We start from the raw sequence: 27,033 nt of genomic DNA on the forward strand, positions 1-27,033 counted from the left end.
TTATTCCTTCCCCTGAGTTTGAGTTATTAGGTACAGAATAGCATTCAGCGACTGTGTCCAGGCTGCCAATGATGACCCTAGTCACTCCAAGTCCCACAGAACAGTGTATGTGTCTGTGAGGTGGGGTGGGGTGTCTGTCTCAGTCTGTTCAGGCTGCTATAACAAAAATACCACACACTGTATAGCTTAAACAACAGACATCTATTTCTTACAGTTCTGGAGACTGAGAAGTCCAAGATCAAGGTGCTGGCAGATTCGGTGTCTAGTGAGAGCTGGCTTCTTAATTCATAGACTGTTCTTTCCTTTGTATGTCCTCACATGGCAGGAGCAAGGGAGTTCTCTAGGGTCTCTTTCATGAGGGCTCCACCCTCATGACCTAATCACCTCTCAAAGGCCCCACCTCCAAATATCATCACATTGGGGGTTAGGTTTCAACATATGAATTTGGGGGGCACACAGTCTGTAGTGGTGTCCCAGGAGAACCACCCAGCAATCCGAGTTCTGAAGGGCAGCCAGAATATGTGTGTATACTCCAAATCTGGGACCTTTTGAGAGTAATTATCAGATCTGGACTGTCTCTTCTCCCTCTCTCTCTCTCTCTCTCTCTCTCTCTCTGTCTTGCTCTCTCTGCATCTCTGGGGCTCTGCATTTCTATCTCTGTCTCTCTCTCTCTCATACACACACAAAGAGAAAATATTAGTTCTCAAAGACTGCACCATCTAGTAAATTTGTAAGGAGGAAGAGAAACATTTTTTTCCTAATTTTCCCATAATTTGCAATGCTGCCTCCCTTACTTTGGAATCAATGCCTCACAATAGCTTAAAGAGTAGTATTAGTTCCTTTCCTTCATCTTTTTACCTCCCAGTTTCCAATTTTATCTGCTTAGGACTGCCAGAAATAAGAAGCAGACCCATCACTGAGCCACTTACTTCTTATGGCGGTACTCTTAGTTACACAAAGACACGTGAAAGCTTGTCAGTGCCCCGCTGAATTCTTAGACCGGGGCTGTATTGGTTTGGATGAGGCCAGAGTGCTGTAACAGAAACCCAACACCACAGCATTGTAAAGAGTACAGAGTTTATTTCTCTGTTGTGTAATCATTATGAAGATGGTGGTCGAGGTCAGCGAGATCCCTGTGCTCAGTGGGGTTATTTAGAAACCCCTTCCATTAGGTTGCTACATCACCCCCGGGGCATGTCGTCACCTGCGTTGTTGAAAACCTTAGCCACCACGCTGGGCTCTATCGCTGGAAAGTCAATGAGAACATGGAGAAGGCATATCAAGTGTCTCAAAGCCCACGCCTAGAAGCAGCACACGTCATTTCTGCTCATGCTCTATTGGCAAGAACTTAGTAACACAGTCACACCTCCACGTGTGGAAGGCTGAGAATTTAGTCTAGGAGGGTGGCCGTGTACCCAGGAAGGAAAGGAGAATGAATTTTACTGGGGAAATAATAGTCTCCACCAAGGGGCCTTCTCCTTCCCAGGCTGACTGAGCTGCGGGTGTGGGGATCGCTCTTCCAATCTCAGCTTCATTATCTTATGTAATGATTTTAAAAGTCCTATGGGGTCAAAATTGTTATTTTCATCTTACACATGAGGACGTTGAGGCATTAGGTTATATAACTTTCACACAATATTGTTTCTTTTTATAGTACGTTCTTCCTTTTATCATGTTTATTTGGGATATGTCATCAACTAGATCATAAAATCGTGTCCCCAACATTACAAAATTCAACATCTAAACATAGCAATTGCTTAATAAAACTTTGCTAATTAAAAAACTGAATTAATGATGAACTTATTTATGTGCTGATGCTAGAAACAGAGGCAGACTTATTGCTACATAGGTGAATTGTTTTGAAAAGAACTAACGTTTTAAAATTCAGGTACTCAAGACAGCTGTAAAGGGGTAACAAAGACGGCTGTTAATTTTTTCTACAATGCAGAGTCATGTAATTGTCTTTATTTCATCTTCCAATCAAACTTTTTATTAAAAACCATCAAACTAGTCAGAAAAGCTAACTTTTTAATGGTTCAAATGATTTATACACATAAAAACTGCTTGAAGAGAAGGCAACACCTTCTGTGGATAGGGTTGGTCCTTAGATTAGAACAAGAAAAAGGAAGAAAACTAACATTTACTGAGTATATTGTGTGAGACGCCCTCTATATAAACCCCATAAAACTCTGTTAGGCAAAGATTATAACATTATTCACATATTCAGAAGGAGGTTGTTGGGGAGGAACAACTTTTCCTCTACCCTCTTAGGTTCAGTGCATGGTGGCCTGTAAATTAAACTAACAAAAGACAGATTAACAAGTGAAAAAGCACACAATTTTTTGTTACTATTTATGTGCACGAGAGTTCACAGAAAATAAGTGAAGCTCAAAGAAGCAGTTATACTCAGGAGCTTTTATACCTTTCTTAACTAACGAAAGATAATTTGGGCTTCAAGGGATGATAAATTGTGGGGAAGTGACTAGGAAATGTATTGGGGAACTAATGGATGACAAGGGCTTTTTAGTAAGGTCTGTTTATGCAGACTCTCTTGGTGTCAACTCTCCATCTTTGAGGAAAGGAGTTGCTCTTCTCTCCCTGGTGGGGAGTGGGAGAGGATCTTCTTCAAAGGGAAATTTATGTCCTGTTTTTAGGCAATGAGATGAAGGCAGAGAACTCTTCCTACATCTGTTGATTTTCAATTGCCTTCTGCTCAAAATAATCCTTATGCCAAAGTGGCATATTTTGAGGGACCATATTCTGATCCCCTTCAATGTTCAGAAAGATTAAATTGCTTGTCCTAGGTTTACTCAGGTAGTGAATGGAGGACTCTGATATTTAAATCCACCTCTGCCAGCCTCTAAAGCATATGCTTTTTGAATGTAAACATTTAGAAAAAGTCCGATTTCCCATTTTATTTAAGATTACTGAAATAATAGTTTCATCCCAAATAATAACCATACTTTTTACTATAGCATGATGCTGGTTCAAAGTGCTTTTGTGACTATCTCATCTGATCCTCTTGGTAGTAGAAAGTCAGGACTGGCTAAACTGGTTTTACAGATAAGGAAACTAAGTTACAGAGAATTTAGTGACCTGACCACAGCCGAGTGACCAGCTGGTAACACTGTGTTCTAGGTCTCCTGAATCCCAGCACAGGGTCTTTTTTGGCTATTTCATGATTGCCTCTTCCCTCACTGCCCATCCAATGAATTTAAATAAGATTATTCCATCTAACCACAGACCTCTGGGACACAGCCTCCCAGGGTGGTATGAAGGTCACTTCTGAAGTCACGTGACCTGGGTCTGAGTCCAGATGTAGTCATTTACTGGCTATGTGGGGATAATAGGAGCTGCCTTGTGGGATGAGCATGAAAGGAGATAGGCAGTAGGGAGTTACAGAGGGGCCTCCATTTCTCTGGCCTCAGGCTTCGTGGGGAAGGACCTCCACCAGAAAAATCTGCTTTACTCTTTCCTTCTGGATTATTTGTCCCCAGGGCAGAAGGAGTGATGTATCTGACTGGGGAGTTTGGGAGAAAGAACTGGGCAAGCAAAGCCCAGTCCTTTCTTGGGTTCCCTTCTCTCTAGAACTGGTCTGTCTCAGTCTGCATTCTGCCTTGTTGTAGTGTCCTGTGTTAGTTAGAGGTGAAGTATGAGCAAACCCAGTCCACTGCAGAGACAAAGCTGTGTTCTCCAAACTGCCTTACCCGTAAGCACGGCACTGTTTTGATCTCTATTTGTGTGCCTCCTGCATCTCTCTTTCAACTGGTTCCAAACTCAGGCAGGGAGAATGGGTCTTATTCACTGGCTCCCTAGAACCCGACAAGTAGATAGCTTCCTTTACCTTCCTTGCTCATAGAAGAAGATGTCCCAAATTCGTTGTAAAATTGTGTCTGAACAAAGTGATAAATAACTTTTGATATGGGAACCAAGAGTTAACTTGTAGGTGTGAAAAATGATTTTACGCAATTATTAATCTGAATGGGCATTGCTATCCCACAAAAATCACAGGTTTTGTTGTTGGTGGTTCTGGTGAAATTTGTTAAGTATTTCAGAAGTTTCAAAATGTCATAAGAGAAAAGCAGATACAAAAAAAAAATGGAATAATAATTATTAAGCTAATAAAATAGCACTAAAATTGGAAAAATGGAAGTACAATACTTCTACCTTTTAAATTAGAGCCATCAAAGTGATTAGCAGTAGAAAAGTGCTGGCATCCTCCTCCAGTGCTGAATTTTTTTTTTTTTGGTGAGGAAGATTGGCCTGAGCTAACATCTGTGGCCAATTGTCCTCTTTTTGCTGAGGAAGATTGGCCCTGAGCTAACATCTGTGCCCATTTTCCTCTATTTTGTATCTGGGATGCCACCACAGCATGGCCTGATGAGTGGTGCATAGGTCCGAGCAGGGATTTGAATCTGCGAACCCAAACACTATGCCATCAGGCCAGCCCCTAGTGCTGAATTTCTGATACAAGAAAGTCATAGCCCACCTGGGTTATAAAAAATTATTCTTGAATTTGTAGTACCCCTTCTTACTGAGGTCTGGGAACTCTTTCCATCAGGGAATCAGTACACCAGCTCTCAGAAGGGTTAGATTGATAGATTCTGCCCAATTCACCCTCCTCCTCTGGTGTCCCAGATACTGCTCTCCTCTGCCCTTCCTTCTACTCTAGGCCTTCCTTGCTGACTCTTCATCTTCTACCAACTCTAAATGCTGGAGGTCCTGGTCCTCTTACCTTTTCTTACCTTTTCCACAGGCCTCCTCAGCTACACTTCTTGCACTGAAGATTTCTAAATCCATACTTACCTCTCAAATCATTCTGCTGAACCTCACATTCAAATTTCTAACTGGAGGCATCACAGCTATCTTAAACGCAGCATGTGCAGAACCGAACTCATTTTGTGCACTTCTTCTCTCAAACTGGAAGATTTCATACAAAAGGCAGCTTCTCTTGAAAAACTGGAAAATCTGATAATATTGAACCCATGTGACAACGACTGGCTGGAGCCGAGGAGCAGCTGCCACCTTTAGGTGAGGCCTGTGGTCTCCCATTGTTCACAATCCCTACCGCTCCCTACTGTCCCACACCTGCCTGACTTCACACAGCATGTTGCTGGCCTGTCCACTGGAGATACTCAACTTTGTGACCACTGATCTAGGCCATACTGGACCCTCCGTTGAATTAAGAAATAAATTAAAATAGCATCACCCTTATCTATACAGGCTGGAATTACCTGATTTTACTGAATCCTGGCTCTGCCAGTTACTAAACTAATTGCAACCTTGCATAAGTTACTTACCCTCTCTACACCTCCTCTATAAAATAGTGATAACAGTAATAGCTACCTTACAGGGTTGTTGTGAGAGTTAAATGAGCTAAAACATGTAGGCAACTTAGAACAATGCCCAACACATAAGCCATAGTGATTGCTGCCTCAGCCCCTACTGTTTGTCATGCTCTTCTGGATTTTTGTAACATATTTTTCAAAACTGTTTCTAAAAGAGATTGTTTCATAAGATTTTGGAAAATAGATGTAATCTGGTTCATGACCTGTAAAGAATACGACCGTGGAGGCCAGCCCTGTGGCGTAGTGGTTAAGTTTGGCACACTCTGCTTCAGCTGCCTGGGCTTGCAGGCTCGGTTCCTGGGCGCAGACCTACACCACTCGTTGGCAGCCATGCTGTGGTGGCAACTCACATACAAAATAGAGGAAGATTGGCACAGATGTTAGCTCAGGGACAGTCTTCCTCAACAACAACAACAACAAAAAGAATACAACCTTGGTTATGTGAAATTATGTAAATGCATTTTTTCATTACTAAGAAGTGACATTTCTGGAGTTAAACAGAGGTTCAGTTTGATAACTCAAAGTGGTGAGAATGATGGGCCCAAATGGATTTGACAAATACTTGATACCAACACATTTTGTGACTAGAGTTTTTCTGAATATGAAATCGATGCCCAGCCAAAGATGGAAGCTGTCGTTTGAGCAGTTTTGTACTCCACACTGTATTTCCTGCATGACCTTGCACAACTAGAACAAAACTTCTTCCATATGCCTGTTCTCTTGCCAGGAGTGCTGTCCTGCTCTTGTCACACAGCAAGTTCTTACTTCCCCTTCAAGATTTGTTTTTGGTGTCACTTCTGTGATGTCTTTTCTGATACCCTCTTCCCTATTATTGGCATGTACATTGAGTTGTAACTGCTTGTTTACATGTCTTTCTCTCAGAGTGAATTCCTTGAATTCTGGAACATCTTATGCATTTAACTAGACAGGATGTAATAACAGGCTCAGGCTCTGGGGCCACGCTGCCTGGATTCAAATCCTGGCTCTGCCACTTATAGACATAGATACAGGTTCTGAATCTCTCTGAACCTCAGTTTCCTCATCTACAACATAGAGATAATAACAATATCTCATAGGGTTGTTGTGAGGATTAAATGAGCTATATTTGTAAAACTCCATAGAACAGTGTCTGACACATAGAAGACATTTAATAAATGTTAGTGATTATTATTGTTGTTGCTGTTGACAGGATTTTTCTTTAATTTATTTCCATATTTTATCTCTAGTTTCCTCCAGTCGCTCAAATTTACTCTGCTATAACTGATGACAAATCTAATTTTACTGCTCTTCCTTTCCCCCAGCTTTAAGAACTAACCTTTCAAAATGTGAATCACAATTTGATCCTGCAGAGATAGAATATTGAGAAATGAAAGATATTGAATGTCTAGTATTGGCAAAAGGTGCGTAGATACAGTCTACTGCTGCTTTTTTTTGTAACTTATCCTGTAACTCCTCCCCATTCATAGATAAGACGCTTCTGGGTCAATAAATGTAATCTCTTTATTTCTGTACTTCACTCTCGTTCACTTCTACCCCCATTATAATGTGTTTAATACATGTTTGTATTTAATTAGTACATTGTACATTTAGTAAAAATATACATAGTACATTTCATTAGTACATTGTAATTAAATGAGTGTACTAATTCCCACACCATCACATTAAGGAATACTTGATATTAACATGACTTACAACCAATGATGTTAACCTTGATCGTTTTAGTTAAGGTGGTGTTTGCCAGGTTTCTCCACTATAAAGTTAATAGTTTTCCCTTTCCATACACTTCTTTGGAAGTGAGTCATTAAGTCCAGTCCACAACTAAGGGGGAGGAAATTAATCTTCACCTCCTGGAGGGAGGAGTATCTACACATATTCTTTGAAATTCTTCTATAAGGAATATTTGTCTCTTTTCCACAATTTATTCAATATTTTTTATTATTTATTTATTTTGCTGAGGAAGATTGGCCCTGAGCTAACATCTGTCGCCAGTCTTCCTCTATTTTCTATGTGGGACGCCGCCATAGCATGGCTGATGAGTGGTAGGTCCACACCTGGGGTCTAAACCCATGAACCTGGGCCGCTGAAGCAGAGCGTGCTGAATGTAATGACTACGCCACAGGGCCAGCCCCTATTCAATATTTTTTATGTCATTATGGACTCCTGGATGTTTGTTCTTTTCATTCTATTTATTCTTTGGTATAAATTCTTTGGGTTATAATCCACTACTATCATTATTTTGTTGCTGAAATTGTTCCAGCTTTGGCCATTGGGATCTCTTTCAGGTTGGTTCTTGTGTCCTTTTGACATGCCCCCATCATTTTATTTTATTTTTTTCAAACTTCCTTCCTTTCTGGCACTATAAGATGTTCCAGATGCATCTTGTATTTTCCCTCCCCAGTCCTAGAATCAGCTATTTTTCCTTTTCTTGGAAAATGGTATTTAGAACCCAAAATCTGGGTGCTGGGCATGCTTATTGTGACTATTCTAGGGCCTCTCAATGGACAGAGCTAGGAAATATATGCATACATATCAACCTATGTCTGCACATGTTTATCTGGCTATCTAGCTATCATCTATCTGTCTATACGCATGAATTTAGACTGCTATCTCTGGCCCTAATCCAGCACCACAGGGCTCATTTTAGCCTTCTCTCCTTGCTTATTTGTGACTTTTTCTCTGATGATAAGAGACCTGACTTCTGTTATCTACAATTACTTTATTTATTTGCTTGACCCTAATATTATGGGTTGAATTGTGTCCTCCCAAAGTTCATATGTTGAAGTCCTAGCCCCCAGTATCTCATAATGTGACTTTATTTGGAGATAGTCTTTTCAGAGGTAAGAGGTAAGCAAGTTAAAATGAGGTCTTTTAGGGTGGGTCCTATCCAATATGACTGGAGTCCTTATAAGAAGGGGAAGTTTGGACACAGACACATGCGCAGAGGGAAGGCACAAGGAGAAGATGCACATCTACAAGCCAAAGGCCTCAGAAGGGACCAACTCTGCCAACAGCTTGATTTTAGGCTTCTAGTACCCAGAGCTATGAGACAACAAATTTCTGTTGCTTAAGCCACTCAGTTTGGTACTTTGTTATGGCAGCCCTAGCAAACTAATACAGATTTCCTAGTATACAAGTAAATTAGTTTTGGTATTCCTAGTACTTACCCTGTGAGAAACAAATTTACCCCATAGAGTACAATGTTTACGTATAGCTCTTTTTGCATTTAGCCTTATAGTATCTAGTCAAAACACGGTTTTCTACAGTCAGTTCCTTTTTTACCTACCCCTTCAATGAGGTTATGTTATACATTTACATATGTAATAGTTTACATTACATTTACAGTTTAAATTTACATTATACATATGTAATAGTTACTTTGTCACAGTCTATATTGCATCCTAGGATCCCTCAACATCCTAGTTGATTTTTTAAAACTTGAATACCACAAATGGATTTTGACAAATGTATAAAGTCTATAGACATAAAGTATGTTTACATGTATAAAGTCTATAGGTATCCACTACCTATAGGATACAGAACAGTTCCATTACCCTAAAAAATCCCCTCCCTCTGCAGTGCCTTTGGAGTCAACTCTTAATTCCTCCTGAACTCCTGGCAACCACTGATATGTATTCCATCCCTATAATTTTGCCTTTTCTGTATGTCATATGAATGCAATTATATAATATACAGCTTTTCGAATCTGGCTTCTTTCACTTAGCAAAAATGCTTTTGAGATTCATCCATGTTGTTGAGTGAATTAGTAGCTTGACCTTTTTATTTCTGAGTAGTATTCCATTGTGCCACTGCTTAACCACTCACCTGTGGAGAGACATCTTCTTTGCTTCCAGTTTTTGGCAATTAGGAATAGAGTTGCTATAAATATTCACCTCCAGGCTTTTCGTGTGTGTGCGTGTGTGTGAATATGTTTTCAATTCACTTGGGTAAATACCCAGGAGTGAGATTGCTGGGTCATATGGTAAGTGTATATTTAACTTTACAAGAAACGCCAAACTGTCTTCCAAAATGACTGTACCATTTTGTATTCATACCAGCAATGAATGAGAGTTCCTGTTCCACATCTTTACCAGAAATTTGTACCATCAGGTGTTTGGGATTTTTTCTTTGTTTGTTTGTTTTTAATTTGAGCAGCTCAGGTGTGTAATGATATCTAATTGCGGTTTTCTTTTGCAAGCACTGCATTTTGCAGGTTCATCCCTGTTGCCATATTACATTCGATGTTCTGCTGCATAATAACTCTATGATGTGCATCCAGCACATTTGACTATCAATTCTCCCAATAATGGACACTCCAAATAATACCATGGATTTTATTTTCTTTATTTATTATGATCTCAAAGATTTCAATGTTTCTTAATTTTTACAAGCAGGTTGTTTCATGGATGAGGAAAAATAACATCCAAACAATCCAAACTACATCCAAAATTCTTCTTGCAAAGACTAGATTGTCAAATTTTCTTACAGACATTCTATGATAAATGTGGAATTGGTGTAAATGTCTTCAAAGGATTATTTAGTCAAGTGATATGACTTCCAGTTTGTTTCCATGACTTCTTTCCTTTCCCTCCCTCCTCTGCTTTCTTCCTTTCATCTCATTCTCTCAAACACATATTTATTGACGGCCTTTCCCCTGCTAGTCAGTGACCAAGCCAGGAGTATACAAAAATAAGGACACTGCCCTGCAGCAACTAACAATCTAGTGTAGCGTGTGCTGGGGGAGAAAGAAACATGAGAACGCACACACATACGTACAGAAAAGAGATGTCTGAAAGCAGACGAGAGTGTGCAGCCAAATCTGCCTTGGTGAGTTAGGGGAGGTTCCGCAGAGAAGATAAAAGTTCAAACTAGATATGGAAGGAGAAGTAGAAGGGGAAAGCGAAGGGTATAAAAACACTTGGCATGTTGAGGATCTGGTGAGTAGTTCAAAATCAGACAGTATGGGGTTCATGACAGTGGGTAGTGGGAGGTAAGGCTAGAAAAACAGGATGGATTTGGATTGGGATGGGCTTTGTAGGCCTTATTTTGTCATGCAGACATCAAAAAGCCATTGACGGTTTTATGACATAGCAGACTTGAGTAGACTTGTGTTTTAGACCTCGGCTTTGGCAATGTAGATCAGAAGGAGTAAGAGACTGGCATAAGGGAGACCAATTGCAAGGCTACTGCAAATAGTTCAGGTAAGAAATGTTGAAGACCCACATAAAGGAATGGTCTATTTTCTGCCTAAGTGGTCTATTTGTGAGAAACAAGGAAAAAAAAGTAAAATCTGGGAAGGTAGAACCATATTTGGCATGTAAATTAGAAAAAAAAGTCATAAAAAGGCAACAGAAGGGATCCTTGAGGTGAGGGAACTGTTTTGTATCTCCCCTATAGTGATAGATATAAACTTACACATGTGATAACACTGTATAGAACTAAACACACAAACACATATAAGTGGATCCAAGCGAAACTGGGGAAATCTGAATAAGACTGTGGACTGTTGTTACCATCATAGTAGACTAGGTAAAGTTTACACGGATCTGTGTTATTTTGTACAACTGCGTGCGAATCTACAATCATTTCAATAAAAACTTCAATTAAAAGTGATACCAAAATAATTTTCAAACGAAAAAATCTATTAATCCATTTTGGGATGTACAGGAAGAAATTTAAGGCAACTTGTCCACAATTCCTTACTGGAATTTTGATTAATTTTATGTTGCATTTATATAATAATTGGGAAAAAATGGAAAAAAATAAAACCAACCAGATTAAAAACTAAGATAACAGTTATTTAAATGTAATTTGTGCAGTTTTTAGATGATTATTATTGGTGCCATTAGATATTTTACATACTGAGTAATTGGGAGGGAAGAAAATGAACATTTATTGAGTACTTAATGTACAAGTCATTGCTCTGGAGGCTTGGCTTACATATATTTCTCTATTTCACGCTAATGAAGCGGCAGATTTTATTAGAATCATTAATGTGCTTCACAGATGGGGAAGCCTAAAGGTCAGAGTGTGTAAGTACTTTTGTGAGGTCACAGTGTTGGGATGAACCCACGCCTGACTTTCAAGCCCATGCACTTTCCTACTTAGGGGCTGAAATACAGACACAAGCACACTTAAGGTATTGTATCCATCATTGACTTGTCTGGCTGATCTCTACAATGTCTGCATCCAACATTTAGAAATGTGGAATATAGTCCTTTTGTGGTAATCAGTGTGGATTACTTCAGCTCAGGAAAACACGTTTTAAAATTTATGATAAGATAGCTTCTGATAAAATATTTCAAAATAGTAGTGTCAGATACTATTAGAAAACTTCAGGGGAATTCTCTCAACCTTTAAATAAAACAAAACCTCATTAAGAGATTTATATCGTTTAACTTTTATTGAGTATTTACTATATGTCAGGTATCATGTTAGGCAACTTACATGTTATTTAAAATTTCACAACAAAATAGGGACAGAACTTGGGCTGTTTGACTCCAGAGCCACACTTCTGAACCACTAGGATACAGCGCTGTAAAAATCTACCAACGTGGGTCGGCCCCGTGGCTTAGCGGTTAAGTGCACTCACTCTGCTACTGGCGGCCCGGGTTCGGATCCCAGGCGCGAACCCACACACCGTTTCTCTGGCCATGCTGAGGCCGCATCCCACATACAGCAACTAGAATGATGTGCAACTATGACATACAACTATCTACTAGGGCTTTGGGGGAAAAAAAAAGGAGGATTGGCAACAGATGTTAGCTCAGAGCCGGTCCTCCTCAGCAAAAAGAGGAGGATTAGCACGGATGTTAGCTCAGGGCTGATCTCCCTCACAAAAAAAAAAAAAAAAAAAAAAAAATCTACCAATGCAAATAATGGGGGATGAAGGAAAAAGGAACTTTAACTGAAAGTTTAGCATGGTCCAAGATCAGTGATCAGAGCCACTACTTATTGTAATTAAATTAGATGAGTTAATACATCATGTGATTTGGGATCTAAGAGAGGTCAATTGTGAGAAGCTCAACGGCATCTTCAGGTCAGTCACCTTCTACCACTTTGTCTCATTTTATTTTCTTCATAGGTCTTTTTTGTGTGTGTGTGAGGAAGTTCAGCCCTGAGCTAACACCCGTCTCGAATCCTCCTCTTTTTGCTGAGGAAGATTGGCCCTGGGCTAACATCCGTGCCCACCTTTGTCTACTTTATATGGGACGCCACCACAGCATGGCTTGACAAGCAGTGCGTCTGAACCTGTGAACCCCGGGCTGCTGCAGCGGAGCTCGCGCACTTAACCACTATGCCACCGGGCTGGCCCCTCTTCATAGCTCTTTCACTCACTAATATCTAAAATTATTTCACTACTTGTCTATCACTTGCCTCACCTAACCAGAACATAAGTTCAATAAAATCAAAAACCTTACGTTCCTTGTTCAATGCTGTATTTCCGGTGTCTCAAGTTGTTCCTGACATATAGATATTTGTTGAATGATTGGCCTTCCCTGAACTTGAATGGTAGAGGTTTAGATTTACAAACTGTGGTTCAAAAGATCACATTAAAAGGCCTGCATTATTAGCAATTTATTAGTGTTTTGTTTCTTAGATTGGCTAGATGCACTGAAAGAAGGGGAGGAGGAAGCTGGAGGAAGGAAGAGGAGGCTAGAGAAAAGGAGAAAGAGAGAATATAAACTGGTAATGATAAGCCTTTAAACATGGGAGTGGGGTTGAAGCATCAATGCCTGAAATTGGTGGGGCTCTCTGGAGTGGGATAAAAACTATCATGAAGGCTAACTTCTCAATTTGGTCTCTGAAGTTCTGCCACCACAAAGATTTATGAAGGTGAAAGTTATGTAGTTCATTTTTAATATGCTAATTACATTGCATTCTGCATAGCTTTGATTACAATGCAATGCTCTTGAGGGTTCCACTGAAATTAGTGCCAAGTTTATGTACATATTCAGCACTGGTCTACCTAGTTTATGTATTGTGGATTCTTCATAAGGAGTCATCACTGATGTCCATCCTTGTTAGCCTTACATCATTGTCGAGTAGGATGTATATAAAGAAAGAAGGTTGAGAAAAACAAGAGTCATATATGAGGAACCAAAACCAAACTGAGGCATCTGAAGCAGAGTGGGAAAGGCAACTAATTTCAATGGGGTTGGAGAGTGCCAAGGAAAAAAATCCTCTCTGTAAAATGGAATAGAAAGTTGCTAAACGTGAGAGTTACAACAGAGGATTCTAGGCAGTTTGAAGTTCCAAGGAATGCGACATTCAGAGAAGAGGTTCTCAAACTTTTTGGTCTCAGGACCTCTTTACACTCTTAAAATTGAGGTCCCCAAAGAACTTTTATGGGCATTATAGAAACTAATATTTATCAGATTAGAAATTAAAATTAAGATATTTTAAGAGTAGTTACTGTTTCATTTAAAAACAATAAACCAATTAAATGTTAACATGAGTATCTTTTATATGAAAACTAGTTTCCAAAACAAACAAAAAAAACTGAGTAGACTGGCATTGTTTTGCCATTTTGCAAATCTCTTCAATGTCTGGTGACATCCAGCAGATGACTGGATTCCAATATTTGCTTGTTTTCAATGTTTCCATATCACATGTCAGGTAGCCTCTGGAAAACTCCACTGTACACTTGTGAGAGAATGAGAGTGCAAAAGGCAAATAACGTTTTAGTATTATTATGGAAATACTTTTGACTTCTCCCTTAAAAGGGTCTGGGGACCCTCGGATCACACTTTGAGAACCACTGTTTTAAGAGTCAATATTAGTCAATCCAGCATCAATTAAAAGACAACCGCGAGGTTTCACAGGCCTAAGGATTTACATTTTCAGAAAGATGAAACAATAGAGTGTCTCCATTATAAACCATCCAGAGAATACACCGAAATGCCATTTTCACCCATCAAAAGAACTAAAGCAGAAATGAGGGATCGTACCTCAAATAAAAGGACGGAGGAGTAGGTTTGAAGAGCATCCCCCGAAGCCCCAGAGACCTAGAGTTAGAAGAAGCAAACCCGGCAGAAGACGCCGCCGAGGTGGTCAGGAGGAAAGAACTGTTGTTCTTAGGGGGAAAAATGGGCGGGGAGAGAAAATGGTTACCGGGGACCAGGGAGTTGCAGGAACGAGGCCGGGAGAGGGACAGGCACGAAAGAGCGCTGGTCGTCAGGATGCGGCAGGCCGGGACTGGGCAGGGTCCCCCGCCCTCAGTCCTCCCAGCACCGCGCCGAGGGGGTGAAGTGGGCCGGGGGCGAGGCGCGCAGGTCAGGGCCCTTCCCGGGAACGGAAGGGGTTGAAATTTCCCTTCCAGCGCAGCGGGGAGAAAAGAGACGGCGGGGCGCGTCGTACGGGGCGGAGGCGGGAACCCGAGGAACCCAAGCGCCGCACAGACGTTGTGGAAGTCGCCAGGGAAGAAGGACGGTTCTGTTGCTAGGCAACCCGTCCTGGCCCCGCCTCCTGCTCGCGTTGCTGGGAGACGGCGAGGCCGGGGGAGGGCGCGGAGTCGGCCCTACGTGCTGACGCTAATTGTATATGAGCGCAAGCGGCGGGCTCTCGGGTCTTTTTTAGCGCCATCTGCTCGCGGCGCCGCCTCCCGCTCCTCCCGCCGCCGCCCTGAGTCACTGCCTGCGCAGCTCCGGCCGCCTGGCTCCCCGCGCTAGACGCTGGTAACGGATGGGGCCTGAGGGGAAGGGGCACGGAGAGGCGGCCGGGGAGGGGAGGGGGAACGGGGGCCGAGAGCGGGGCGGCCGGCCGCCCGGGCCTCCTGGAGGCTGAGCCGGAGCCGGCCGTGGGGTTTCGGCCCCGCAGCCTGAGAGGCCCCCGGCCGGCCGGCGCTCCCTTCGGGTCCCGCTGAGGAGACGCGGGGTCGGTGCGGCCTGGAGGGCCGGGGCCGGCTGGCCTCGCCGCGCTGCCGGAGCCCACCGTTTCTCCGCGCGGACGGCAGCGAGGCGGCGGCCGCGCCGCTGGGGACCGGGAGGCGCCGGGGCGGGGGCCGGCTCGAGGCGCAGCCCACCGCCGGCCGACGCCCCCGCTCTCAAACTACTACCCCGAGGGAGGCCGCGGGGGGATGGAAAGAACGGCGGAGGCTGCGAATTCCGACGGGAGGGAGGGGCGGTGAAGGGCCAGGCCCCGCGGCGGGAGGGGCGGTGAGGCGGCCGGGCTCCCGCCCACCGGGGGCGGCGACCGCGCCGGGAGGGGAACCCCCGGCGGTCCTCGACACGTGGCCGCCGGGCCGGACGGGAGACCCCCGGCCGGGCTGTCCTTACTTCCCTCAAAGTTGTAGCGATGGTGGGATGTGGAAATGAATAGTGAGCGCGTAAGTCCAGCCCTTGGGTTTCCGACTCCCCCTTGCTTTTCTTGGGTCCTGATCTTTTTATGGGTAACGGAGGAAAGTGTGCATGTTAGGTGATGGGTGATGAAGCAGGGCCTCCACTGCCGCGATTTGAAAGAACTACCGCGTGTAAAGCGCTTATGTGAGCCATTATTAACAAAAGATTTTCTTGTGTACTTCAAGTACGGTTAGAATTTGGATGGTTATTTTGACCAGAGTTTTTTATTTGGGGAGAATTGATCCTAATCAATCTAATCCTCTAAACGGTTCTAAGAAATAAAGGATTAGGCCTGAAATGTCTTTAATTTTTCTAAGACTTCTATTGCTTTCTTACAAATTACTTCTCTTATTGAAGTTGCCAGAATAAGATACTTACCTGGCTGTTTTGTTTTTAAGCTGAGTAGGGGTATGGAGGAAGTATGGGGTGGAATGAGGCCTTAATGTAAGTTTGTAGCCTGCTGCCTTGTCAGTGCCCTCACTTCTCCCTCAAAAAAGGAGGCAGTGAAGGGAGGCGGGGAATGAGGAGGCCCTGTCTGGGAGGGCTGGACTTGCGGAGTACAGAAAGAATGAATCGGGCACAGGATGTCCTCAAGGAGCCCTTATTGTAGACTATCACTGTCCGGTTAGTTCTGTAAGGACTGCGCTTTAAAATCTCACAACTTAACACGGCCTGTCTGGTTTCAGGAGAGCTGAGCTGTAAAATGAAATTTGCCATTTTTGAAAATAGCATTAAAATATTTCAAATTAGTATTTAGGTTCTATTTTTGTCAGCTTTAATTAATACTACTTATGTACTTACTTAGGAAGTGATAGACCTTTGATTGGATAAGGGAAAAACTTTATATGTAGAATAACTTATTTAAAACTGATGGGAGGTAAATGAGGTTTACAGTGATCTTCTGGGACTATTAAGTCTCATGCTTGTTCACAGTTGCCGGAGTTCAAATTAAGGGCCCAAATCTAAAATGTGTGATTTACTTCTTAAGACTGGTCCTTTGGAGGATAGATGGAACTAAATATTTGGTTGGTCGACTTGGACATCTATCATTATAAAAACCTTGACTTCATATATTGTTTTTTCGGGTTAGTGGTATGTTAATTTGATAAATAGAATTTAAAAAAAAATTCACCATACCAGTTTGAAAATCTTTGTAAATTTCATCTGTTGCAAAGTACCTATTTTTGATATTGGGCCTATTGACAGAAAATTATTAAGCTAATAAGTTACTAAATGTGGCCCATGACTGTTCTCATCCTGTAGAGATTAGAGAAGACAAAAAAACTCAACACTTGTACCAGAACTAATTTAATTCAAAACGCTATTGCTCATTTTATTATTCAACTTTCCCATAGTCTGTGGGTGACTGATTTGATTCTAAACTCCCAAAATATATTCAATAGAGTCCTTTTGTAGGAAAAGGTGCTAAAAGAGGCAAAATCTGTTTGACTTCAATGTATGAAGATGATGTCAAAAAATTACTTTGTTCATTTTTTTGCTTTGTTGTAATTTTGAAATATTAATGAAAGATAAGATTAGAGGAAATGAATCTTGATCAGTTTTGAAAACTAATGATCCATCTATTCAGATCCTTAAGTCTAATTAAACCTGTAATTAATTACTTGTGTTCCCAGTTGATTCTTTGAGTAAATATGTTAGCACCTATTTGGACTTGTACCTTATATCTTGAGCCAAACAGGCAAATTGGTTGTCTGAATATAAAATGTCAAATTGTGATGAGTGCTAAGAAGAAAAAGAAAGTGGGGCAAGTGAGGGATAGAGTAGTATTTATAACATTTGTTCCATGAAGGATCCTGTTATAATGGTGATATTAAGTCCCATTTCATACTAATTTCATCTGAATAAGAAGTTCTCTCCTTGTTGGGCAGAGTAGGGTTTAGAAGGTGAGTGCTGTTTGTTCACTCATCCTTGTAAGTTGTTTATTTAGTACATTGACAGCAGACCACTAGATCATATTAGTGGGCTTCCCGCAGAAGGTGCACTCTAGGGCCGGCCCCGTGGCTTAGCGGTGAAGTGCGTGCGCTCTGCTACTGGTGGCCCGGGTTCGGATCCCGGGCACGCACCGACGCACCGCTTCTCTGGCCACGCTGAGGCTGCGTCCCACATACAGCAACCAGAAGGATGTGCAACTATGACATACAACTATCTACTGGGGCTTTGGGGGGAAAAATAAATAAATAAAATTAAAAAAAAAACCTAAAAAAAAAATGAAGGTGCACTCTATACTTCTGCTTACCAACTCTGCCTTTTACTGCTACATGATTTGATACATTTTTACTTTTTCAGAAGTTTTATGCATTTTGATTTTTTATTGAGAAAGGGGCCTGTAATTTTGAATTGTTTTGTAAGGTAAAGAGGATACAGAAGAGCACAACCAGGGTAAATAATATTAACAGCACTTAATAGATGATTGTTCAGGCAATGTTTTGAATTATTTTACATGTATTTTTTTTTTTTAATTTTTTATTTATCTTTTTCCCCCAAAGCCCCAGTAGATAGTTGTATGTCATAGTTGCACAGCCTTCTAGTTGCTGTATGTGGGACGTGGCCTCAGCATGGCTGGAGAAGCGGTGCGTCCGTGCGCGCCCGGGATCTGAACCCGGGCCGCCCGCAGCGGAGCGCACGCACTTAACCGCTAAGCCATGGGGCCGGCCCATTTTACATGTATTATTAACTCATTTAATTCTAGAGGTGGGTAATATCAACATTTTAATGAGGAAACTGAGGTACAGAGCAGTTAAAGAACTTATCCAAGGTGACATAACTGAGCAATGATGATTTATGATGAGGATTTTGTATTGGTTTTAAGGGGAGTGCCCTTGACTTAAACTGTTAAGCTGTACGTCAACTTGGCATTCAAAAGCACTTTTGCTTGGGTTCCACTGTGCTCCAAGGAAAAGCCTACAGCACTTATTAGGCCAACATATGTCTGATAGATAGAGAGCTAGATATTCCACGTGAATAAATTGTTTTTGTTTGTTAATGTTGGGTGAATTTTTACCACATAGCAGTCCAACCCAGTAACGTTTCTCTGCTATTGCATCAGATAATACTCTGAGATCCCTTGGACAGAAGGTAGTGTTCTCAAATAGGAGTCCATTTTGCTTGGGACTCTAATACAAAAGTCAGTTCTAAGTTGACTCTTGATATCTCTGAAGTGAAAAAGTGAGCACAAAAAATAAGATATTCTGACTGTGAGGTTGTATTGGAGCCAAATAAAGTATTGAGCCCCTGGATCACTTAAAATGTTAATAGAACAGCAGTGTCTGAAGTGCACATCATTTAAAGTGCATTTGGAATGAGACGGGGTCTGAGGTAGAGGGAAATCTTATCATCCTTGGGATATTGCTGGTCCCTTTGAACTCTTTTGCTTTAAAACATTTGCAGTTTTTAATGATTGGCTGTTTCACCATGAAGTAGTCATTTTCTGTAAAGGAATAATAACTGGGTTGTTTTCTGTATAATCTGTGTAGCAGTAAGCTGAGAGAAAGCACCTTGCTTTTTGGAATAGTGGGCATGGGTTTTGGAAGTCAGATTTTAATTGCTAGTGTCTTCACTTGCCTCTTGTGTGTTAACTGAGCAAGTTGCTTAATATTTTATCTGCAAATAAGAGGAAAGCCTATAAGAGCCCCTTACAGGGTAGGCTCCATAAATGTTAGCTTTCTTTACTTCTCATTGAAAGTAGGGAGAACTTATTCAGAATCAGGTTTCCTGGAATGGTAAGTTATTTGATAGCACGTATCTGGACATCTAGCAATTATGAGACCACAAAATGATCAGTTTATGGTCTGATGGAATCACTTGTTTTCCTACTCTTTCTCTGAGGGAAGATTTTCTTTGTGTTCAAGCTCTCAGGTTAAGATTTGTCTTGGGTCATGTTAGGAAGCATGTCTTTCCATTGAGATATTGTATATATTGGGTAGTGAGTTGAACCTTTCATTATATAGTGACCTTTTTATCTCTAGTAATGCTTTTCCTTAAAGTCTATTTTTCCTGATGTTAGTACAGTGATACCAGCTTCCTTTTGGTTAGGATTTTATTTTACTTTGAAACTATATAACATTATGTTATAGATGTGTTTCTCATAAATGGGATGTAGTTGGATTTTCTTAAAGCTAGTCTGACAGTTTTTAATGGGAGCCTTTAGTAGATTTACATTTAATGTAATTACTATGGTTTAAGTCTGATTTTTTTGTGCTTTCCATTTGTCCAACCTATTTTTCTTTTAGGTTGATGAAAAAAATATTTTAATGGTTTTTCTTCAACTTTGGAAGTTATATGTTCTGTTTCCAATCTTTTGGAAATTAGAACATGTATACTTAAGAACTTTAGAATATTTTAATCCATGTTGTCCCCTCTTATCCTCTCCACTGACTTAATGTTGTGGTAGTTTACATTTTCTAACACACTACACAGTGGTGATATTTCTTTTAAAATGTTTATTTAGATATATCCTTTTTGCACCTCATTTGTTCTTGTATCTTAGACCTTCCATCTGGGATCACTTGCCTTCTTGGAGAAGAATATGCTTACAGAGTTTTCTAGTGAGAGTGCTGGAGATATTTTTGCCTGAAAGTGTCTGTTTCACCTTCGTTCTAAAAGGATGTTTTGGTTGGGTATAGTATTGTAAGATCCTTGTTATTTTCAACATATTAAGCACTACAGCATATTCTGTTGTCTCTTGGTGTCTATTACTGAAGAGAAAACAGCTGTCAGTCTTTTGTGCCCTTGAAGTTAATCTAAGTCTTTTCTCTGCTTTTGTGATAACTTCTGTCTTCGGTGTCTTCCCTTTTCACTGCTGTGTCTAAGTGGATTTCTTTTTTATTTATCCTAATTGAGATTTGTAGAGCTATCTTACATTAGTTCTAGAAAATTTTTAGCTGTCAATTTCTTTAAATATTCTGCCTATTCTCTTCTCTACTCCTAAAACTTGTATTAAATCATTGTTACACTTTATTGAGTCCTAAAATGTCTTCTAACTTTGTTAGAAGTATTTTCCATCCTTTAGTGTCTGCATATTTTGGAAGATTTCTTCTAAGCTTGCTTCCAGCTCACCTAATTCTCTCTCTAGCTGTGTTTAGTCTACTGTTAAACTTGTGTGTTTAGTTTGATTTCCATTATTTTTATTTCTAGAAGTTTTATTTAGTTCTTTGCCACATTTGCTGTATTGCCTTTAATAGATGACTGTTCCTTGCAGATACTGCTGCAGACACTGTTTTCAAACGTAGCAAGCATGGTTGTTTTTGTCTATGTTTGTAGTTATAAGTTTGTCTGTAGTCTTTTTGACAATATTTAAGTCTTTGTAGGGCTGGTTTCTGTTGTATTCTTTTCTCTTGCTCCTCTTGGTCTTGAAAATTACTTGTATGGAATTATTTGAGGTCTAGGATGAAGGTGCCTTTCGCTTACATTTGGATATGCAGGTGCCTAGGAATACTAGCGGACAGACCACTCTAAGTCATAGCTTGGGGTTTTGGGGGCAACACTGATGAGGTGAATTTGGGGTTTTCTCCAGTAATACTGGTTTATTATCCCTGAGAATATAGCACTTTGGGATTCCTGCCTAATTTGGGAGGGTTGCTATAGAGATTCCTCACCCTGGATAGGCCCGGGGCTTTTGATTTCACCCCCCAGGAGGTCACATTTGATATTGGCAGTTGCCCTCAAGGCAAAAGTGGCTTCCTTCTGCTTAGTCTTTTGCTTCTTGTTTTGCCTTCGTTTTTGGGTCAGTAATTCCTTACTATGTTGTTAGCATTTTCCATACTTTGAAGATTTTAACAAATATTTTATTCTGTACTTTCAATTATTTTTTATTGGTAGAGTTGGTCTGCATAATCTAGCTTGTCACTACCAGGAATGGAAATTCTTCAGATCTCGTAGAAAGCAATTTCATGTCTGATAAATAAAGTTCTCATTGATTTTATTTAATGTTGTTGACTACAGTAAAAAAAATAAATGTAGATGTTAACCTAAACCTGTTTCTCAGTAAGATCTGATTTTGTGAGACTGCTTGCCTCAGAAACAAGGTTTCTTGTTTAGTATGCAGATTTTTGGGTCCACTTCCTCAAGCCTGTTGGTTCAGTGTCTGGTTATGGGACTCTCTTTTTTTTTAAGTAAACTTACTTGTAATTTTAGATTTACAGGAAAGGCATAGAGGTAGTTTGGAGAGTTCCCATGTGCCCCTTACCCGTTTCCTCTAATGCTGACATCTTAACATTAGCAACTCAGCTGATTATTTTGCAGAAACACTGACCCTATGTTAGCAAAATGGACAGAATGAAAAAATAGCTTTTGTTTATTGAGTATTTAATAGGTGTCAACACAAGTTAAGTCTTTTACATGAATTTCTTTCTTAATAAGAACAATCCAGTGAGGGAACAATTTTTCCCTACTTTTTGTAGATGATGAAATAAGGCCAGAAGTTGTTTGCCTGAGCTAGATTGCTACAAAGCTGGTGTCAAACCAAGTGATCTGACTACGAAATTAGGCCTACTTTAAACAACGAAAGTGTGTACAACCAAGAAATCTGATTTAGCCGGGATGGGCAGATTGGAGAGGGCATCTCTGAAGAAGTAAATGCTATCCTGTTCTGCTAGAATCCTCTTTAGTAAAGAATCAAAAGAATTGCATTGTAAGAGTCTGAATTCTAAATGTAATGCCACGAAGTGGACACTGAGAGTAGCAGTGTACCCGTTCTTCTGTGAACATGTTAAAATGTTATAAAAATTTGAATTTAGAAGTTTCGGGAGATTTTTTGTTTTGTATTTTTGATAGTTGCTGGGTTTACTAGACACTATATGTTCAACTCAGCAAATTCCAAAATATTATTAAGTATGTGTCTGTGTATGGGAAAACCAAATAATACAGAATAAAGCATAAGTTCTCATTTACTCCCAGTCTTCTCTTTCTTGTAGGTAACTACTGGTAAAACTTAGGTAAAAACTTAGGTTTCAGGTGTATCTTTCCAGAAATGTTTTGTTCATAAGAAAGTTTGTGGGTATATGAGCATGCATATTCATATATATATATTTCATATCCAGATTGGATTTTATCATACATCCTTGACTCCTGCTTTGGTGCTCTTTCCATGTCAACTCAGAGATCTGCTTCATTTTTGACTGCAAAGCATTCCATTGTATGCACATTCCTTGCTGTATATACTAAGTTTATTTTTGATGAGATGAGTAATTAGTTGTAGCTGACATATGTGTATGTGTATCTATATATGTGTATATATAGATACACACGCACACACTTTGTGTACTACCCTGAAGGATGCAGTGGTAGTGATTGGCAAAAGGAGGTGTAATCCCTGTAATCGTGAATCTTGTCATCTGATCAGTTGGGGGAGACAGACCTTAGTCAAATAATCACAGTAATTTACAACTACAAACTTGAGACATCTTATGATAGAAAGAAATAGAGCTTTATAGGAGTGTACAACCAAGAAATTTTGTTTAACCAGAATGTACAGGTTGGAGGAGGCATCTCTGAAGAAGTAAAACTTTTGAGCTGAGAGCCAAAGGGTGTATAGGACTTGTTAAAACTAGGCTTTTGGAGGAACATTTTAGGCGAACATGAAAAGCATGGGCCCTTAGATTCTTCATATAATTTTTTTCATCATAGATTCTCATAAGTGAATAACTAAGACTGGAGATGGAGATATTTAAGGCTTTTGCTATTCCTGTGGCCAAATTGCTCTCCAGAAGGGTGGTAGTTTATAGGAACACTAGCCATACTTAAGCATGCATATTCACTACAATTTTCCCTGCATTAAAAGAAGATCCTTGCTGATTTGATAGACAAACTAGAATCCCACTTGCATTTCTTTGGTTAATAAGATTCAGTATTTTTCTTATTTTTGAATTCGTATTTCTTCATATTTTTTGCTATGTTATTTTGTTAATGCTGGCTAATTGCCCAGCAGCACTAGAGAAATTTATCAGTGCAATTAGAAATTATTTAAGGCAAATAGAAGATATTTAAAAATAGAGTAGGATACATTAGGAAGAAATACTTCCTCTATAATTTGTCTCAAGGATGGATATTGCATCAGTAGCAATACTGTTCGAAATATTAGCCCTTGACTCAGTACCTCTTAACTCTTTAAGTAATAAGCATATTAAGCATGTTAGTATGGGAATCATGTAACATTTTGTGAGTTAGAGAGTAATATTTTAATTTTTAAAAGATAAAAACTTGATTTTAATGTGTGATTCTAAACTTGATTTAAATTTTGTGTTTTTTTAGTAATTTGTGCATTACCTATGGCGTTCAGCCGTTTTCCTGCCTGAATGTAACACATTTTATCTTAACTTTTGGCTTTCTAAAACTTTCTCTAAGGTAATACTAATCTTATAGTGAGAAAGAACTTAGGATACACTCGGTTGAGTTCTAATGGTATTGAGGTCTGTCTGATTGTTGACAGTGTGCCAGCATATCCAGGGTAGACTGGGTGAGTGGTGGTTATCAGAGATGTGACATGAGGTATATTTGAAGAGATGGGGAAGATTTACTTGACATAGTTGGGATCCAGAGCTTTATAACTGTTATTAAATAGTTTAAAGGCTGACATTTGATACAAAGATTATTAAACTTTTTTTAAGAAGATCTCGGGGGGGCTGCATAATGAGTACAGTAGGTGGCAGATTTTGGCTTTTTTAACATGAATTTGATAAAAATTAATACTGTTAAAAATGAAGTGGGTTTATTCTGTGAGGTACTAAGTAGCCTAAAAATTTAGGCAAAAATTGACTATTCGCGGTTGTTAAAGGGATTTGAACAAAGACCCTTTGTACTGTTCCTTTTCTGTGATTCTAATGTACATCGGATTCTTTACCAACAGTACTATAAATAAAGTCCTTAACACGATAGATTCTAAATGCCTAGTAGTAACTTACTTTTTTAAAGCAGTATCCTCTGAAAGTTACTTTGGTGACTACTGTGAAAGTCGGTATGTTCCGTGAGTTTTCTTAACACTGATGCTTTTTTAATGGGAGTATACATTTCTTCTTGGGATAGTTTTCAACGTGGTATTGATTTAAAGGATTTTGGCTTCAAATATCTTTATTGATTTTAAATAAATCATATGCTTTTTTTTTTTAACATTGACTTTCTCTCCATAGATATTTGGAGTTCTTACAACATGGCAGACATTGACAAGTAAGTGGCAGAGAGTTGGTTCTTTTTTCAGCAATTTGGCATCACTTTGTACTGTGATATAGTTAACAGCAGTACTAATTATGTATTATGAAAATGTATGGTAATAAGTAATGCTTCGTACCTACTATTATAAAAGTTGGGTACAGTGTATCCAAGACAAAATATAGTATATATAATCACTGTCATAAATATAGTAAACCATTTGTCAGTGTTTATTCTTAGGAAAGTGCTGAGCCCAATAATGAATCATAAATACTTGCAGAATTCATTTTTACCATATATGTATTTCCCAAAGATTTTACTGCTTACATTGTAATATATCATACATACAAGATAAAAAGTGTATAAGATGTATATGTAGAGTTTAAAGAATAGTAGGGCGCTTGTGCACAAGTTTAAAAAATAAAGCATTACCATTAGAAGCCCTGTGTGCCCCTTCTCAATTGCATCCTGCACCTTACCTCTCCAGAGGTGAAAGCACCATCTTGGCTTTTGTCTAATTCATTTCTTTGTTTTTATTTAGAGTTTTACCACTTACAGACTCTTAATCAGTGTTTAATTTTGAAAATTTGAATAGCAGTCACAAACTTAGCTGTGTAAAGAATAAAGGAATATTACCACTATTAGTTGAGGGTTCCAAGGAAGGAAAATAAAAAGCACAAGAGACTATTTGGGTCATAGTCTGGCTTCAGCTTTCCTGAGACTTTTAGAAGGGCTTATTTTGGAGAAGTCAGTGGACAAGGTCATGCATCCTGGAAATGTAGGTTTAATGAAGTTGGCATCTGGCAGGGTTCTAGTGTGGATGGATGTCTTGCAGAAATATGGTCAGGGAGAGTGGGATGAGCCGTGCTGTCTATTGTAATTTCTCAGTAGCCTGCCAACTCAGGAGTAGGTTTAAACAGTATGTTAAATATGGGGATGGGGGGCTATGATGTGACTATCCACAGCTGTAGTAGGCAGCAGAGCATGGAGGTGGGAGGGCAGGAAACGAGCACAGGGCACCATGTTCAAGTACAGTCACATGCCGCATAATGACATTTCAGTCAACGACAGACTGCATTTATGACAGTGGTCCCATAAGATACTAACCTTAGTATAATCCTAGGCATGTAGTAGGCTATACCATCCAGGTTCTTGTAAGTACACTCTGATGTTCACACAATGATGAAATCACCTAATGACGCTTTTCTCAGAACCTATCCCTGTCGTTAAGCATGACATTACGTATAAGAAACTGGCCAATCCTCCTATGCCTGCTGTCTTCAGTATGGCAGCAGGCATTTTAGTGATAATGGCTCTCAAAGTGATTGTCTCCTGAATCACACTGCTCCCATCTAAATTGCTTAACCTTGGTTAAACTGTTGTCATTGTGGATCTGATTTTACTGTCTTCCTGGGGTTTCCTTTTGTTTCTCCTCTCTTGGGTTTGCTGTTTGCTATATCCCATGTTGTTTTTTTTTTTTTTTGGTTCTTTAGGACCTTCTTTGAAGAGTATGAGGGAAGTAAATTATTTTGAGATATGGCATGACTGAAAATGACTATTCTACCCTTGTGCTTGATAGATAGGGTATAGAATTCTAATTTGGGAATCGTTTTTCTTGAGAATTTTGAAGGCATTGCTCCATTGTCATCCCCCTTGCAGTGTTGCTGTGTTGAAGTCCAAAGTCATTATAATTCTTGATCATTTGGATGTGGCACTTTTTTTAAACATATACATATATAGATAGCTATTTCTGGAAGCTGCTCTGGCTTCGGAGTTCAGAAATTTTCACATTCTTAGATCTGTTTTTTTTTTTTTATCCTAGTGTTAGATGTTTGGTAGTGGACCTTTTCAGTCTGGCAGCTCGATGGCTTTCACTTCTGGGGGGAATTCTTGACTTATTTTGTTGATTGTCTTGTTTCCATTTTCTCTTTCTGGAGCTCCTGTTATGTTATATGTTGGACTGGTTCTTCTATTTACCTTTTGTCCTATTTTCCGTCTTTATCTCTTTGCTCTTCTTTCTGGCAAAGCTGAAGAAACTTGATCTTTTAACTCTTGTATTGAGTTTCTAAATTTCTATTGTTTTAGTTTTCAAGAGCTCCTTTGCTCTCTGTTCCTGTTTTTATAGCATCTTGTTCTTATTTCATTGGTTGTAATATCTTTCCTCTGGATGTTTCTTTCCCCTGTAT

General features: G+C 39.8%; 1 protein-coding gene across 4 annotated transcripts in view; it reads left to right on the forward strand.

The window, feature by feature from the left end:
- The first annotated feature begins 14,916 nt into the window (after positions 1-14,916).
- Positions 14,917-27,033, forward strand: part of NAP1L1 (nucleosome assembly protein 1 like 1) — a 32,640-nt gene continuing 20,523 nt past the window's right edge. For 2 of the 4 annotated variants that reach the window (XM_058568757.1, XM_058568756.1), the window contains exons 1-2: positions 14,917-15,022; positions 24,829-24,865. In XM_058568757.1, coding sequence (XP_058424740.1) covers positions 24,849-24,865 — 17 coding nt within the window. In that variant the 5' untranslated portion in view covers positions 14,917-15,022; positions 24,829-24,848. The remainder of the gene's footprint in view (positions 15,023-24,828; positions 24,866-27,033) is intronic. The other 2 variants (XM_058568754.1, XM_058568755.1) reach the window with 1 other exon arrangement.

Source organism: Diceros bicornis, chromosome 25 (genome assembly GCF_020826845.1).
Source record: "Diceros bicornis minor isolate mBicDic1 chromosome 25, mDicBic1.mat.cur, whole genome shotgun sequence".
Taxonomy (NCBI): domain Eukaryota; kingdom Metazoa; phylum Chordata; class Mammalia; order Perissodactyla; family Rhinocerotidae; genus Diceros; species Diceros bicornis.